This window comes from Micromys minutus (assembly GCF_963924665.1).
Source record: "Micromys minutus genome assembly, chromosome: 1".
In the NCBI taxonomy this organism is placed as follows: Eukaryota; Metazoa; Chordata; class Mammalia; order Rodentia; family Muridae; genus Micromys; species Micromys minutus.
In genome coordinates, this window is record NC_137969.1 from 135945365 (window position 1) to 135964025 (window position 18661).

General features: G+C 36.2%; 1 protein-coding gene across 24 annotated transcripts in view; it reads left to right on the top strand.

Annotated features, from left to right (window-relative positions):
• The window catches only part of ADGRL3 (adhesion G protein-coupled receptor L3), a gene marked incomplete at both ends in the record, with an annotated part of 454743 nt that overhangs the window by 288090 nt on the left and 147992 nt on the right, over positions 1-18661 (top strand). For 20 of the 24 annotated variants that reach the window (XM_080935836.1, XM_080935841.1, XM_080935830.1 and 17 more), the window contains 3 exons: positions 1659-1762; positions 12951-13136; positions 15984-16022. In XM_080935836.1, the coding sequence (XP_080791962.1) occupies positions 1659-1762; positions 12951-13136; positions 15984-16022 (329 nt within the window). The remainder of the gene's footprint in view (positions 1-1658; positions 1763-12950; positions 13137-15983; positions 16023-18661) is intronic. The other 4 variants (XM_080935853.1, XM_080935831.1, XM_080935832.1 and 1 more) reach the window with 1 other exon arrangement.

The window sequence follows — 18661 nt, forward strand, 5'->3', positions numbered from 1 at the left end:
GTTAGTGCTTGGAGTCAAAGGATGCTCCAGAGCCAGGTCCTTTGTGCAGCATCCCTCGTCGTCTTTGGACGGCTTTCAGTTTGTCTTATGTGGGTAGATATTAATAGCAGAAACTGAGCTGTGTAGGCTTCTACGTAACATGATGATTACTGACCATATCTGGAATTAGAGAGAGAGACAGAGATAGAGATAGAGATAGAGATAGATAGATAGATAGAGAGAGAGAGAGAGAGAGAGAGAGAGAGAGAGAGAGAGAGACTAAGATGCAGTCATATTTTCCATTTTAAGAGAAACAATTTATCTAAGAAACACTTTTCTTGAATTCAAGAAAATCTAGTCAAAAAACATACTTCTCTTGCCATTTGCATTGATCTTCATTGTACTTGACAGGCCAAAATGTTTGCATTATTCCATATATATATAATTGATATATGCACATGCATTATTATAAGCCAATTTTTGGACATTATTCTCTTGATTCTCTTAACTCTGTGGATGTGTAATTTTAGGTTCCATAATACAGAGTGCTGAGAATACCAGAAATGGTCTTGTTTTTTTATAAATGCCCATTTTAGCAAAGCACTTAAAAATTTAGCACCCTTCATTCTCCCTGTGAAATGGAATGGGAATACTTATATCTAAGGTTTTCTATTGCATTGGGACGAGAAAACACCATGCGACTTACTCCTTTCTTACTTCTAAGGCAATTCCTTTCTCTCCACAAGAGAAATGAGATCAACCTGTCCGCTCTGGAAAGTTCCTGCAAACATGTGTGAAAGCCCTTATCTGAAAGCGAGCAGTTTATACCACTGAAACAGATCATCCCTCTCCTGTGAACACTGAGAAAGAGTATCAGTTATACCCTTTAGAAATTCTTCCAGGGCTTAAAGGGTATACCCACACCCTGAGACCCAGAAGGCCAGGTCTATACAGTCTCCTTGAAGTTTGGTCTTAGATTCCTCAGGTTAACCATGGCTGGCTGTGTTCAGATCCATCCTCTATCCCACCAGGGAAGTTTTTCTGAAAACTGTGTCTAATCATTCTTTTCATCTTAAAAATCTTCACTAATTTCTGGCATGATAGACCAAGAAGCTTTATGGCCCAACTTTCATGCCTTTCCAAGTTCATTAAATAAATCTCTATCAGCCAGCAGAAGGCCCATTCAAAAGTCTTGAGGTCTCCCAAAGGCAATGTATTTCCTCTACTGAAGATGGCCTTTTCTCCTTAGTTCTTCTGAACCTGCATTGCTCATATTATCTTACCCCATATGAATAGAGCACGAGGTCCACTATAACAAGTTCTCCATGGTCTTAATTCACCAAATTCTTCCCCACATCTACAAAAGTTGCCCACAAACTCTTGAAAAAACTCTGTTTTCTTTAATTTGTTGTTTAACCTTTGTCCAGTTCCATTTACTTTCAAAGCATTGTCTCTTGAGTTCACCATTTCAACACAACTGTCTATTTTTAAAGATATTTTTAAAGGTATATTTAAAGATGCATATATATGCATATACACACATGCATATATATACATATATATATATATATATATATATATATATATATATATATATATATATGAATGACTCTAAGAAGTAGGATTTAACTATTTGAAACAGGAATATTTGACACAAGAATGTCTCTTTCTGTGTCTAGGTGTATCAACTTACCTATGTCTTGCTCCTGATGGAATATGGGATCCCCAAGGACCAGACCTCAGCAACTGCTCTTCTCCTTGGGTCAATCACATAACACAGAAGGTAAATATGAAGCACATAAGGGAGGCTTAGCAGGCTTTGTCTCTTCGTTGTTGATTACTTGTGCTGAAAACCAAATATAATACTTTAAAATTTAATCTATAACAGCACATTTTAATCTATAACAGTACATTTTAATAGAGCTTTATATTAATAGAATTAAAATAAAAAGACAACCTTTAAAATATAAGGTACTAATTTTAGGATTCTGTTGCTTTTAAATTGCAAATCCATATACTCTAAGTCAGGCATTATTATTTATAATAAGCTTATTATTAATCACATTTCTATCATACTTCAAGCTACAGAGATGAACATTCAAGAGACATTTCCCATCAAGAAAGAAAAAAATAATTAAGCTTACATGCATGCGATTTTTCCCCTTGGGAAATAATAAAATAGTACAGAAAATTTCTACCTCTTGATTCTTGAGCGGCTTGCTGAATGTTGGGTAACCTAGTCATTTATTGATGCTAAAAGTACACATATATGTGATGACATCTTCAGACTCATATTTGGGCTAATTCAGCTGTAATATGCTGAGCATTTTTAATATTAATATGCTGTGGACTTTGAATTGATTTTATTACAAACAGGGACCAGATGTGCATTTATGCCAAAAGGGCTATGGGATGGATACATATTATAGTCATTTATGTGGATTTATGCACTTCTAAAATGCAGAGTCCAGCCATAGCACATGAGCCATGCTGGGAAATTTTTGAAAGGTACTTTCTTTGTTGTTGTTTTGGCCTGAGAAACATTAAAACTGATGTCCTTTCTAAAAGCCTGCCTGCACCATTAACTCTTTTTTGTATTTGTTTTTAACCAGGCTCATCCTCAATAATATTCTGTATAATAATCCATAAATACCTATCTAGTAGATCATTTACTGAAAGTGCTATAACTACCTGCACACCGTTGATCAAGGAAGAACTGTGGGTTTCACTGACTCGGTGACTCAGGAATATTTGCATCTCTATACTTGCTGCCATTCATAATGAGGCTTCTTCAATTTCACCACTGCTTCTGCCACAGCTTTTATGTCCTTTGATTTTATTACAATGTAGCTCAGACCCCGGGGCAAATAATTCTCCCTGGATGTGATCAGACTAAGAGATCAGCAGCGTATCTTTTTACATTAGCAACTTAAAAAAAAGTTCCCTAGATACTTAGCCCAGGGGTTAATATAAATTCAATAATAATTCACCTAGAAAGCTGAGTGTTTTCATGATAATTTCTGAATATGCTTGGGCTATTTCATTGCAGAAATTACCGGGTGACTTGAACCGATAATGATAGTTAATTCCCCCCTTTCCTCTGCAGTCCTGCTAATCTTAGGACAAAAGAGATAATTCCTTTTAAAGACCAGACAGCTGTTGCCCATTTGATTCATGGAGGAGATGTTTTGTTTTGTAATAAATTGGTCTTGTTCATCCAAAGCATTTCTGCTTAATCCTTATGGGTCTATAAAGTTTGCTTATATTATAATTACATCTAAATTAAAGAATTTAGTCAACTGGAATTTATATCAGTGATGTAAGTTTAGAAAGTGCTCCGAAGGGTCTTCTGAGCTCTCCCCAACAGTCTTTAAGGTGGTAGCTCAGGAAGGCTGTATGTTTAGGACACTCTGCTTGTCCAGGCTAGCCCGAGATTCATTCATTCTCATGTTCCCACCCCCAAGTACTCACTAGCAGGCTCTTTCCTCATTGTCCCTTCTTCCTTCCTCCCTGGTTGTGTCTGTTACACCTGCTACTCTGAATGTGAATGACACCAGGATTGAGTTCTGCCGGACTCCTGACTCACCATACATGGTTCATTCCCATGTCTCCTGCTCTGATGTCTCCTTTGCCATGTCCTTTCCTTTGTTCTGATCACCTACCCATCTACTATTATTTTTTTTTCTGTTTTTTTTTGCCAGATTAGAAGATTGAAGAAAAAAATGTATGTATGTATGTATGTATGTGTGTATGTATGTGTGTGTGTGTGTGTGTGTGTGTGTGTGTGTGTGTGTGTGTAATGGCATATTGTTACCTCATTTCACTAAAATACAGTAGTATCTACCTGTATAAGTTTGGAAATGGATATTCCTCACAGCATGATGCCTCTCTGTCTTACCTTCTTTGATTATCATATTCATAGATTATGTGGCTTCCCCTCCCCCTTTTGTTTTGAAGTCTGGAAAGTCTAACACAGGGTTGACAGCAGATTCAGTTTCTGGTATGAGCCAGTTTTTATGTTTAAACAGCTGTGTAACATTACGTTTATAAACGTACCAATCCCCATCCATGAAGGTTTTGGCCTCAATACCCAATTCATACTTCCAAAGCTCCACCTTTGAATCACATCAACTTCATCTGATACATTTTATACTTCAGTGTTTACACTGAATCCATAATTACCTTCCCTACTCCTTGGTTTTATAGGAGTCCTACTGACTTGGTTTTATAGGGACTTGAGCAAAAGTTCATTATACCTATACTCTAGTGGGAAAGACATAAATCTTTTTATCAACCTTCCCATCTGTAAAATAAGGTAGATCCTTAATCTGAGTAGGAATATGTGCTTGCTACTTATGAGCACTATTATAGATTTTAAGCATACAATTTAAAACCTAGGAAACTTTATTCAGCTGGACGTAGCAAAATTAATATTTGTACCAAAATGAATTATGCTATTCTCCCAGCAGTCAGTCTAGAAGAAAGAAAGCAGGCAATCAATGACAGTGGTTGGGACTTACAAGTGAATTTGAGTTATTTATATACTGATGAAATTACAAAGTAAATTTTATGTGACAATAAAGATCAGAGTACATTTTATTAAAGAGAATAATGTTATAAACTTATGAAAAAAATGTTATAAAAAACTATCTAGGACTCTTCCATGATTATTATTTTTAATAGAAAGTAACATCTTATGCAGAAAAGATGAAGAATTTATACTCATCCGATCTTTATTCCAACAAGGGGCAGGGGAAACACTTATAAGCAGGAGGATAGAAAACCTCATGGATATGGAAGATGGCTAGATATATGGATAAATGGATGGATGAAATAGCAAAAGGAAGATAAATAGGTAGACATGTAGATATTCATAGATTAATAGATCTTCAAGTTGGCTTTAAAATGACTTTTAGTTATTACTAAAGAAAAACATGCTATGTCAGAGTCTAGCCCTCCAAACTCTATATGACACCAAACTCTGTTCTCTTGCCCACTTTAACGATCACTATATAAAATACCTCTGGCATGAATTTTATGTGACAATAGAGATTGGATTACATATTAAACTCAGCATTTCGAAAGTAGAATTGATACTTTCTATTCTGCATACTTTTACAGTACATTTTATTGGATTATCACACCAGTTGACTATTTCCATCTTAGTCTGTAATATTGATACATTTAAACAGCTCCCATGTACTGCGCATGCTGACTGAAGAAGAGTGCTTCCCTCTGGTTGATCTGTTCTAGCAAATATGTGAAAAAAACATCTGGCTGAATTGTCATAGACAATGGTTTTTGTTTTCTTCATGACACACTCAAATCCCCTATATTTTGTTTCAATATAAGATACTGGCAGATTTTGAGATAATGTGATATTTTTCCTGGGTTTTCTGAGAATGAGTAGAGAAGCTTAGATATCATTCTAGCACTTTCTAATATAAAATCACCCAGTAATTTTCCCCAGGTTGAATTCTGTTTGTTTCTTACAGGCTCTATTTTAGCTTTCTTAGATTAAGGATAGAATGCATGTAATTTTTTTTTAGTCTGATCTGAGATTGTGGGATGTATTGGTAACTATTCTGTAGGAAAAGAACCAATGGAATGATCATATGTATTGAGAAAGGGTTCAATAGCCTGGATAACTCAGTAGAGGATTTGTAGTCTAGCAATGCCTGTCTAAATACTGGAAAGGATTCAGACCTCAATAGCTGCTTACTCCATCAGATTGATACTAGATGTCTGAGGATCAATGGATGCTTCAGCACTCCAAAACTGGAAGTAAAGTTCCGGAAAATTCCTGCAGAGCTACTGTTCTTTAATCCACGTTTGAAAGCCAAATAAATTGGGTTTTAATGTCAGAGTTTTAATGTGGGCACTGTAGAAGTAGATACTGCTCAGATGCACTCACTAGCAGCACAGAGAAGCTGGGCAAACTAAAGCAGAACTCTCTATCCTTGGACTTCTTTGTTTCTGGGTTTTTTTTTTTCATTTTTATTGGATATCCTCTGTATTTACATTTCAAATGTTTCCCCTTTCCTCCACTTTCATTTCTCCTCTCCCATCCCCCCTCTTTCTTCCACTTCTTCCATGAAGGAGCTCTCTTTCCCAACCTCCTTCTCCTACCTCCCTACCTTGGCATTCCCCTACACTGGGAAAATAAGCCTTCACTGTACCAAAGGCATCTCCTCCCATTGATGCCAGACAGTGCAATCCTCTGCTGCATATGCAACAGAAGCCATGTGTTTCTGGATTTCTTTAAATTACTTAATCTCTCCTGGACACATCCTCACACATCTTCTCAGAGTAATGTCAATAAGTTGATTATTAACACAATCAAGCTGGTGATCAAAATTAACCAATACTTCGTGGTTTTCAAAACTTTAGACTTACTTAATTTACTTCCATTTCTTACATACATACATTTTGTTCATACACTTGGCTTAGATATACATTAAGATAGTTAGAGCACTCAAAGAAACAGTACCTATATAGTAATGTTGTAAGTAATTTCTATGTAGTTTTTACTCCTTATCAATTGTTGGTAAATAAAGCACATAAAAATCTCAAAGGTGATTTAAATTTTAATTAAAAATGGTTTTTGCTTGTGTCAAAGTTTAAAAGGGTATAGTGTATCAACACAATATCTCTTTGTTTGTAGCTATAATCCTAAGCAATAGCAGCTGGTCTCCTCTCCACTGATTAAGACCCTTGTGTAATCTTACCACATCAATACGGGCATTAATTTACTAATCCTATAAAACTCATGAAATTTCTCTCTATACATACATACATACACACACACACACACACAAACTAATGGAATTAGATTTATTTTTCTACCTAAAATAATAAAAAATAGCTTGAAGAACTCGTTAATATATGAAATGACAACACAGTTAATGAAAAAAATACCTTAGATGAATTTTCATGAGTACGTTAAGCAAGGAAAAGGTTCATTTTAAACATGCCTTTAGAGAAAAAATAAACTTGAAGCAGATTAAATATATATACACATTTTGATATAGAATTAAATCATTGTAAGTCACAATAACTAGAAAGGGAAAACCAAGGTTATCAGAGCAATCTTTCAGAACATGAGCAGAGGTCACCAGGAAAACATGGTCATGAGTTGAGCTCAGATTGTGGGGAAAGTGGGAAAAACCGAGTCAAGATGTCCCCAATCCAACTCTGTGAATCAGAGCCTAGGTGGAGCACATCTCTTACCTCCCACTCCATATGCAGTGACTAACCAGTTCCCCCTCCCAACACCCTGCAGCCTACTGTATTCCTAGGTCACCTCGGGTTCCTTTCTTAGACTTTGGATTCTGCTTATGTCTTTTTTGAGGTGATAGCACCTTCCCATTTCCTTCCACCCTTTCAGGCACAGGTGACCTTTCTTTTATTTAGAGCTCACTTCTCCAGTTCTCTAAGCTTTAGCTACAGCTCCAGAAGTGCAGCAAGCCTTAGGGCTTCCAGCTCCTCCCTCCTACTGACTGATTCTTCCACCTGGAATTCAGCACCTGCCTTTATTTCTAATCTGTTCCTTTCCACTGCATTTCAAACTAAATTGTCTTCAGAGAAGCATTTCCCAAATTATTTTGTAACCTCACACATCTCAGGCAAAGTTCTTACTAACAATTCTATTACACACGGGTTTCTGCATCCCATCCAATAAAACTAAGTATGTTTTATAAGTTTCTAATAACTCTTTTTTTTTTTTGCCTCTAGTAATTAAGACATTTAAACAGATAACCATCTTTTTCACTACTACTCACAGATCTTAACACTGTGGTATAGAAATTAAAACCATGGGGCAAAGGGTGAAGTTCAATGGGAGACTAGGGACTCAGACAGAATGAGGCTTTAAGATTCAGTCCTTCAACCCATTAAATAATACACTGGTTTATGTGCTTATTAAGGAGCGAATATGCATATAGGTTAAATGAGCTATTGTTCAAATGATGTATTTGTGTTAGAAAAATGTAAAACATATTGATCGATAATAGATAAAGGATAAGTGCAGACAGACAGGCAGAAACAAACTAATGAAGTTAGATTTACTTTTCTACCTAAGAAAATTTAAAAAAAATTAAAAACTAACTTTAAGTATTTACGAATATATGCAATTTGTACTAGGCAGAAAGTTTTACCAGACTAGGCTCAGCTAGCTTGTCTTGGGAACCCAGTGCCTTAGAGAAAGTGTCAGAAACAAACAAAGCCTCCATCAGCGGCGCAAGAATGAAAAAGAGGAAACTATTCCACCAATTAGCTTCAAAACTCAGGTTGGGGTGGCGGGTAACAAAGGCATGTGTTTTGTCAGCTTTTTCACAGTCATCAAATATTTAACAAAAATCAACCCAAAGGAGAAAAGATTTGTAGGTGCCCATGGGTTGAGACGTCTCTGTCCAGAATATGCTGATAACCGTGCTTTGGTCCCAAAGGGAAGCTGACCATTAGGGCAGCAGAAACATGAGGCAGAAGAGATGTTCATCTTGCTCCCCGCCAGGAAGCAAAGAGAGAGGGGAAGTCATAGCAGGATGTACCGTTTCTGGGCCCACTTCCGGTGACTTCTTTCCTCTTCCCATACCTTACCTCGTAGTTACATCACCTCCACATTGTGCCACTAAATTACAAGTCCAGCACCGTGGCTCATGTTTGTGATTACAGGTTTCATTAGGCAGAAGCAGAAGCCTTACAAGTTTGATAAGGCTCAGTGTCTCAAAAGCAAAGTTTTTTTTTAATCCACGATGAAGTTAAAGTCCTTGTAATCCAGTCCTTTTTCCCAATGCCCATCAACTGCCAAAGATGAAAACTCCGGAGTCTTTGGGGCTGTTATATATCCAAATCACGATAAGGGGTAGATATCGAGAAGAGTAATAAGGTAGAAAAATTACCTAGTAAACAGAAGGAATATTTGCGTCTTTTCTGGCATTAGACGTAGATTTTTGCAGGAACTCGGGTTCTACCTATTTATACTCCTCCCATGATTTGGTGTTCTCAGTCCCTCTAGCTGGTTAATGTATTTAACCCGGAGCAGTTAAAAATAACAAAAGCAGTGTATATTATATCTCGACAAACATTTTTCAAATGGACAACATGCCTACGTACAGAAACGGAACCGAGTAGACTCTAAATCACAGGAGAAGACAGGGCAGACACAGAGTCGCCACAGTTAATTACTGGACAAGATTTTCTTAGTAACCGTGTCAAAATCTTCATGCAGAAAATAATGCATATTTTGTTGCTCTTGGTGTTCTTTTTCTTTTTCTCTTTCCAGCTCTTTGTATTTTGGTGTTAATTTTGATGTTAATTCCACTTCCCCAAGAAGGGCTGCCTAGTCACCTACTTAGGTGACTTTATTAGAACCTTCCTCCCATTTCAATGAGTAAAATAAAGGCGAAAGCCGTGATTGGGCAAGGGAAGGGAAGGAGGCGACAGAGGGTCAGAGGAGAAGAGATAGAGAAGGGAATGGAGAAGAAGATCAAGATGGAGTTTGAGAAGGATGAGTTGGATCCAGGTGGACTTAATTGGCAATAAGTAGCTATGAATATTTTAAGGAGAGAGAAAGAGAGAAAGGTATTCCTTTTTAAATATTTACTGCAACAGGTAGCCCTGGGTGTACTGGAGTAATTCACTCTATAGCCCAAAGCTGGCCTTAAACTCAAAAATCCTCTTGCCTCTGTATCCCAAGTGCTGGAAATAATGACTGTGTGTGTGTGTGTGTGTGTGTGTGTGTGTGTGTGTGTGTGTGTGTGTGTGTGTGTGTGTGATTTTTGATAGTTTCTCTGTGGTCCTGGAACTTTCAGTGATCATTTCCATTTTGCCCTCCAAGGTGCATACTACCTTGCCCAGGTTGAGCCAATACTTCTTGAAATTAACTATGGTTACTGATTTGAAGATAAGCCATCAGTGATTCAGGGCTCTGTGACTGCATTCTTGTCTTTTCAGTACATATATGAACAGCAGGATCATCCACCATCAGCCTTGACTTAATAATCTTTTGTTTAAATGCTTCACAATTACGCATGAAAAATTAAATACTTATATACTCAACCATTAACCTTTTATTTTCATTTTATTCTCAAGCCCAATGATATTATAATTTTGAAAAGTATGTTTATAAAGTACATTCCAAAGAAAATTAATAGTGATCTTAAACATAGAGATTCAAAAGAAATTTGTGAATCCATTACATTCGACTAGGTGTATTCTATTTCTGTTTGTTTAATTTTATGTAATAATTTCTGCAAAATGCTGAGTAATTATTAACTTTAACAATAACATTGCTAGTATCAGTACTTTAATATTTTTATATATGTTGATATATTTAATATACAATGTTAATATATTATGTTTATATTTATAAGTTAATATATGTTGATTAAATGTATAATATATTTATTAAATTTAATTTTCAGAAATAAGGATTTTTTAATTTCTGAATTGTCAAGCTTTGGTATATTTTAGTATATTTGTATAAATATATACATAAACACAAATCATTATAATGTATATATGTATTTTAATAATTTTATAAGCACTTTGCTTCTAGCAGTGTGTCTTAAAGACTTAAGTCAACAGCATTAATCTCCATCATTTTAAACTGTTGACATTGTAAATTTATAATTGATTGGTTCTAAAACTTCCTTCGGTTTCAGTCACAATTTTAATTGGATGTCTTTGAACATTTAAGCTTTTGACATCTGGAGATTACATCTTATATTCAATAGTAGGAAGAGTCAGCACCAGTATTTTGCTCTATGCAGTTGATGGGAGTAATCTTCATTTTCATAACATTAACACCTTAACAGTGTTTGTTATTATTACATTTCACTTTAGTTTCATGTGTGTTTGTATGTGTGTGTGTGTGTGTATGAATGAATGTTGTAAATCATGCATTTGTTCAAATTTCTCCAGTTTATTTATTTCGGGTTTATTGTCATTTTATTCTTGATTGTTTGTTCCTTCTATGGACATGAAGCACCCCTGAGTGGACTCTCTTTCACTAACTGCTCTAATCTGTGCTATCGTGAATAATCACTGGGGGATAGTTTATAAAGATTTTCGTTTGTTTGATTGTTTATAATCTATACTTCCAGCCTTATATAACATAACAGAATAAGAAAACTTATCCTTAAATAATGACACACATATATGTATTATTAACTTATTGGATATTCTCTGTATTAACATTTCAAATGTTATCCCTTCCCCTGCTCTCATTCCCCTCCCACTCCACTTGCTTCCATAAAGGTGCTCCCTTTCCCAATCACCCTCTCCACCTCAGTGCCTTGGCATGCCCCTATATACATAGTGAGGGGTATCGTATAGTTTAGAAAGAGAGATATAAGACTCTGGAAGTGAAATCTACAGAGCAAAATTTTCACTATGCCCTTCTTTATTGTGAAATTGAGCTGTAATATTGTTTTAGAAATTGAAAATACTATGTAAATTTAACTGCAAATTAAAAATGTTATAATGAACATTATGAACTAGGAAGTGGTACTTATTTACCTCTAAAAATATTTCTCACACCATTTCTTTTAATTTTTTTTAACTTTTCTTTTTTATTAAAGTTTTAGATTAAAACATAATTGTACTACTTCCCCCCTCTCAGTGCCTGTTCAAATCAGTCTCATACCCTTTTCCACTCCCTGTCAGATTGATGCACTCTTTTTTATTATATATTATATAATATATATACATGTACATACAATCTAAGTCTCTTTCCTGTGGCTTACATATATACGATTAGGGATGAATTTCTATATAAGACATGAAAGTAGAAAGATGACCATAAAACAAGAATGGACAAACAACTGATGCAGACAAAACGGGGGTTGCTAGAGAAAACAATAGTGCACTGTGAGTGTCTACATGCTGGAAAATGGACCATTCTACACGTTAGACAATTAACTAGAAAAGGGGATGCATTTGCACGGGCCCTTGTTCTCCACAGGATGCCTCAACTTTAAACTTGAACCTGAGCCCATTTGCTCTGTCTGGAACTTCTACATGTGGGCTCTGTGACAAGTAGATCGAGTGTCTTGCACCTTCCCAGCTTCTTTCTTGTTCTGAGCTGATTTAGTGTCATGATCTCATTCTAGTACGTGAAACTTCATGTGAGTTCTTGTACATGATGCTGGCAAGGCCTCACGATGACCACAGGAGAGTCCAGTCACATTATGGTCTTCATCTGTCTACTGGCATCTTTCATCATTCTAAATGAGTGAATTTAAGTTCATAGTTTTTTTTTTTTTTTTTTTTTTTTTTGTCTCAAGTCTGTTAAGTATATCAAGGAGGTCACAGAATATTGTCCCTGGATCCTTAAACATCTTTAAGTCTCATATGATTTTTTTTTAAGAATACATATAAAAAAGACAACATATTTCAGAAAGCAGAAACACAAGAAACTAGGGAATACTTGGCTACTTGGTGTATTGAGAGAAGACTTATGTGTTTTGCAAAAGGATCAGGACCATGTTGAAAGCAGGGTTTTTATAGAGAATAAATTTCACAGATCTCAGAAACTGGTGAGTTTGCTGAGTATTCACCAAGATCACTAAGTGCTCATCTTGGCATGACGGAAGTGGGGACAGCCTCTGAGAATAGAGACTAGGGACCCGTGAGAAGCTCTTATCAGACTCCAATTTAGAGACCGACAGAGAAGATAGTGAGACACACCTCAGACCTAACCACCCAAATGACTAACTGAGGTGAGAAATAATCTTTGGAGGCAATTTTTCACTAAATGCCCCTTAACAACAAGACCTTAAAGTCGGGCTTTTCCCGAAAAGAATGAACTAATCAGGAAATATTGTGGTGTGCGGTAAGGTAAAGAGAACATTTAAGAACTGTTTCTTGCCTCAAAAGTTTTAACTTAAAAAAGGAATTGTTAAAGAAGACCATTGAAAATACTTTTAAAAAACCATGTTTTTCTTTTCCTCTCTATTTAAAAATAATAGCTGAAATCTGGAGAAACAGCTGCCAATATTGCCCGAGAGCTAGCGGAACAGACCAGAAATCATCTGAATGCTGGGGACATCACCTACTCAGTCCGTGCCATGGACCAGCTGGTTGGCCTCCTGGATGTGCAGCTCAGGAATTTGACACCCGGGGGAAAAGACAGCGCTGCCCGAAGCCTGAACAAGGTGAGAAGCTCCGCTGTGTCTGTCTTCTGTTAGAAGTAAACTCAGTGAGACAGTCTTGTCTCTTTCAATGTTCATTGTTCAAAAGGAACTGATCCTTGCAATCAATTGACTTTCCTACTTCACCATAATTATATTATGATCTTATTTGACTTTTAATTTAGAGAAGTATGTTCCAGTCTCATCATATGCATTTTCTGTTTGCAATTCGACTTTTGCTAGTACTTTCTCTATTTTTTTATGTTAATTTGTAGCAAAATGAGTGTAGGTCCACACAACTGGTTATTGTTTCCTATAAACTCCTCTTTGAAAATAATGAACTGTATAATGAGTGTCTAGTCGGAAAGTTGAAATTTCAGAAACATTAATATAAGCATATTAAAATCTATTGGATCCCCCCACTGGATTTTTTAACTGCAATAATTTAACCTAGTTAATATTAACTTTAAGAAATACTACGACAAGAAATGAGGCTTTAATAATGATTCACTTAGTTTTTAAGTGACTCAAATTTTTGTCTCTTAGCCAATGAAATTCTCTGTGTTGTGTTTCTGTAAATAAGTTTAATTTTAAATAAGCAAATCTAAAGTATGTCGCATTTGAAGAAATATAATTTAAAATCTTTGCATTCTTTAATAAACATTTCATTTGTTAAATATCTTATAAAATTAAAAACATAAAAGACAAACTATATGTTTATAAAGAATATTATTTATATATGTAACTAATATTAAATAGTAAACTAACCTTGTGTTGTCAAATAGCATCAAATAAAGATTCTCCCTAATGGTATAATTGAATTCTATGACCTGGACTATTAACATAGTCTTTCTAATTTTAAAAATAAAAAAAATGACTAATATTCATCTAAGAAATTAATTTTTAGAACATTCCCCTCTGACTAAAATAATGAAGAAATGAACAATAAAGACTTTGTAAAGTTGTTTTTTACTAACTGTAATTCTGTATGAGTGGGTCGCCACTCATTAAAACTGAGAAATGTTTTTATATAATAACCATTCAAAATTGAAAGCCAGATAACTTGCTGCAAATGCACATTTTATAATCAGATACAGTTTCAGTGTTTGTTTATTAGATATATAATTAATGTATTCGATATCTTTGTTATGCTGAGCAATAAGGAGAGTTTTGTTTTTGTTTTTGTTTCTTTGTTTCATTTTTGACTTGTACCCTGACAGAATCAAAACCAAGCCCCTGATGAGATAATGCACAGCTGCCTATATGGTCTGGCATGCTGTGACTTTAATATGATGTGATCATAGCTGACTTGATACTCCTCGGGAATATGGCTGCCAGCTATTGTTACGATAATGGGATGGGAGTACTGATATTTATTAATGTTTTATATCCATAACATGACTTGCTATTGCAACACTTTGTAACTTTATTTAGAAATGGTCTTGATGTCTAAGGCTATGAGGAAAAGCTGTCGATTAATAATCACCTTCTAACTGGCTGCAGCTAATCAGCTTGCCTAGGCTGAATATCAAATAACGACATAATGGGCAAATTTCCATTTCAGAGGCTTTTTATTGCTTTCTTTTGTTTCCCATTTGGCTCTCTTCAGTTGTTTATATAATGCAGTTTGTCATATGTTAATTTGCATGAAGGGCTAGGGAGATGGGAGGGCAAAGGTTACTCACCTGCTTGCTGGCTGGCTCTCATTTCCTGTGGTTCCTACTTTCCCTGAGGCCTGGAATAGCCCATCAGATTTGCAAAGTCAACTAGGTACGAATCCGTTGCACCTACATTGAAATTCTGGAGGACTCAGAGCGCTGCATTACTGGGATGGGAGTCATTGATCTGAACAACCACCTGCTCTCCTTCCTGAGTTCATTCTTGGGTTACTGCTCCCTCACTAAAGAAAGCACATGTGAGAGTTAGTGCAGTAGTAGTTAGACACCCCAAAGCTGTGAAAGGAAATGCTCCCTAAAACGGAATTATATTTTGCAATTCAAGGCTAATGACCAAGGGAACCAAGTAACACCAGAGGTGGGGGGTAAGATGAACCCCCCCAAAGTCTGATTTATAAAAATTTGAGTCACCCATTTAAACAGCATGGATGGAGGTTTATTGATTGATTATCTATTTGAGAACACCGAGAAAATATTTGGGCCTTAGTACAAGCTTGTGTGAGGAAAAACAAATTAAATTAAGCTTCTTACCCTACCAGCTTCTAAAATGTTTTCTATTTTGGCCAAGACTGGCAATCATAATTCTGTAAGAAATATAAGCAGCAGCAAGTCAGGAAATGAATCACACGCTGTTAATCTGAAGTTGTCTGACTTTTGGTATTCGTCCCTAGACTTAAATAGTCACAATGAATGGGAATTTCTATCTTCCTTATAATAGAAAATTTGAAGGTATGAATGAGCACTTACTGTGAGCACACATCAATCAACCATCTAGCCTATCTTGAAAACCACACATAAGCTTTCATAATGGGTTGCAAACTTTTTGCATAATTGACCTAACATCTTATGTCTCCACTAGTGGCTCATGAATGAATAACTAACCAGATGTGACCTGGATCATTTCACATGAATGTTTATTGATTCATACTAATTTCTACTAAATTTATTCAAAGGTTCCTCTCTATCAACAGCTTTCCACCCTCTTGTTTAGGTGGCTGTTCTTAAAAAAATAAATAAATAAAAGAGTTTTGGCCACTGTATCAGCATAGAACTGCTGCATAGCCTTTGTTTTCTTCTATAAAAGTAGAGAATCAGAAAGTAAGGTGTTTATGTAGATGTGTTCTTTTTTATTTTTCTTCTGTCACTAACTTGTTTTTTCTATTCTGTGTTTAATCTGCTGTCTTAATGGACTCAGCTTCAGAAAAGAGAGCGCTCTTGCAGAGCCTATGTGCAGGTACTTTCTGTGTTTTTATAAATGTGTAAAGTTGTGAATTGTCTCTGTTGGTGGTCACATGTATGGGCATCTGAGGAAAAAAGATGATAATGTACCATGTGGAGGTAAAGGAACTTCCCAGAGTGTGTGCAGGGTGGGAACAGAAAGAATGCATCTGTGCTTTAAAAACAAAATGGTTCCATGATCTGTCAAGCCTGAGGAACACAGCCCAGATCGAAGGTAAGGTGCAGCTTGAGGCAAGACTGTCTCAGGGCTGAGCTCAGTGGAACACCGAAGTTCATTCTTCCATAGTCACTTGGTGGGTTTGATTTATGCCCTGACTTGTCAGTTCATTCAGAATTATTAATCTGAACCAAAGAGGGCAAGGGACAATATAGGATATTTGAAACATTCTTACTTCTGTTCTAAAATAGTAGTCAAGGCTCCAGACAAGACTGTGATTCCATTCCTCTCTTAGGAAAATTTAGGTTCCAGAAAAAAAATGGGTTGTATAGTGTGAAAGAGAACAATAGTCAAGCTGGCGCTCTCCCCTGGCTTTTTTTAACCTTGTTTTGTGTGGGATGATAGCAAAGTTTTGTTCTTTTTTTGTTTTTTAAATCAATCAGTCAATCTATCTATCTCTCTATCTCTCTATCTCTCTCTCTATCTATCTATACCTTTTAAGACAATTTCCATTTGTAACAGTCCTGGCAGTCTTGGAACTCTATTTGTGAGTAGGCTGGGGTCAAACTCAGAGAGATTCACCTGCTCTTGCCTGCAGAATGCTGGGATTAAAGGAGTCATGTTTTGATTTTTTTTTTTTTTTTTTTAAGAAAAAGGGGAGATTAACTGCCTGTTAACTTGAAGTTCTTGGAAAGCAAATTATAGTGTTCTATGCAAGCAAAGCTATCTGTGTTTAGAGAAAAAATGGCTCCAGGAGCCAAGTTAAAATTTGTGAAAAGTGGCTAAACAAAGTCAAAATCTTCGTACATTGTTTACCATTACACATAACATTGGAACTTTGTTTTTTCTCCCCAGACTCCTAAGAGCTTTGGTTGATGTAAATATTAGATATCAGCTTGCCCACTCATATTTTTCCAATGACCTAAATATTCACATCTACTAATTTTTCAGGTACTATAAATCTGGGATATTTGATTAATAAATAAAAAGCCACTTAGCTAAAGTCATATGAAAAGAAACTAGATGACCTCAGGGAGAATGAAAGCACAACATATGTGCTCATTGTGAAGAGCGAACACCTTTTCTTCTTTGTCAGTTTTTTGTTTCATTTCACCGTCATTATTTTTTCCTGACCCATTCAGAAAACACAAGAAATCCATCATTTCCTCAAGAGCGAGCACAAGAAATACCAAGTATTCTCTGCCCTAGGGTTTTAGCATTCAGTAGGTAATACGAATGGGCTCAATTCTATTCCCTTTCTTTAGTTAGTGTCATATAGGGGGAATAGAAAACTCACCTGACAGGAAATGGTGTCTTTCTTGTTTTCTCAGGCACTCGAGAATACTTTGGAAATCTTCACTATATGTCAATTAAATTTCAGACATGCAGACTTACCCAGCAGGTTTTCATCTGTAAGGCAGAGAAAGATATTTTTCCCCTTACGCTTCTTTAGTCTAATGGCCAAGGACCTTTTAGCAAAAATTTGACAGCATAACAAGAGATATGGCAGAGTAACTTATTAAATATAAGCTCTAAGTTTTGTGGAAGTGTTGAGAAATACAACCCAGATGGATCTTTGTGATGGGTGTGGTGAAGAGAGAGAGGGTCAGCTGAGGAGGAGTGTTCCTGGACAAAGTAAGTGATATGATGTCTCCTCAGTCAACGGAGGGGACCACAGCAAACCATGTTCACTCAGACAAGCCATGACATCTCTGGGCCTGTGGTTCTCTTTGGAGATGAGCAGGTGTCTCTCAAAGTGAAGACATGCAACCTGCTTCAGGACAAGGTTCTGGACACCACCAGCCCCCACCCAATTTTGTGAGCTGCTTCCTTGAAGACTGGGGGGAAAGTATCAGTAGCTGTTTGTGTCTGATGATGTCTCAAAGGCTGTGGTGCCATAGGAGGGGGCAAACTCTTCTGGTCCCAAGTCTTATCAGTTTCAAACTTGAATGTTAAAAAAAGAAAGCACAAAATAGAATAAATACTATTTCTTTCTTATGAGGTATGTTGTGATTTGGAAGGCATCAGCATGGGGAAATGAAAAGCACTTGGTGAGAATTGTTGAAAAGAAAATTAAAAACTACTTTGAGCACTGAAGATTACAGGGGATTAGTTTTGTATTTACACTTATTTTATGAAATATTGAAAATTTGCAAATAAGATAATATTAAGGTATACTTTTCTAAGGTTTTAGGAAATTATCCTTGGGGACACATAGCATGATATGTAAGGAAGGACCCCCACTGCAGAGAGGTGGGAAGAGCGGGCAGCCCTGCCAGGATCATTTCCAACTGTAAGCTACACGTTCCTTTAAATGGGGCTTTTGGGATAATTAGCTTTCTGGTATTTAAATCTATGAAATGCATGGTCATTCAAACATGAATCTCCAATGGAAAATTAATAGCGCCGTTTATTCCACGGCCGATTTCCTGGTGTTATAATTGACTAACTGTGAATAAATGTTTCAGCTATTGACT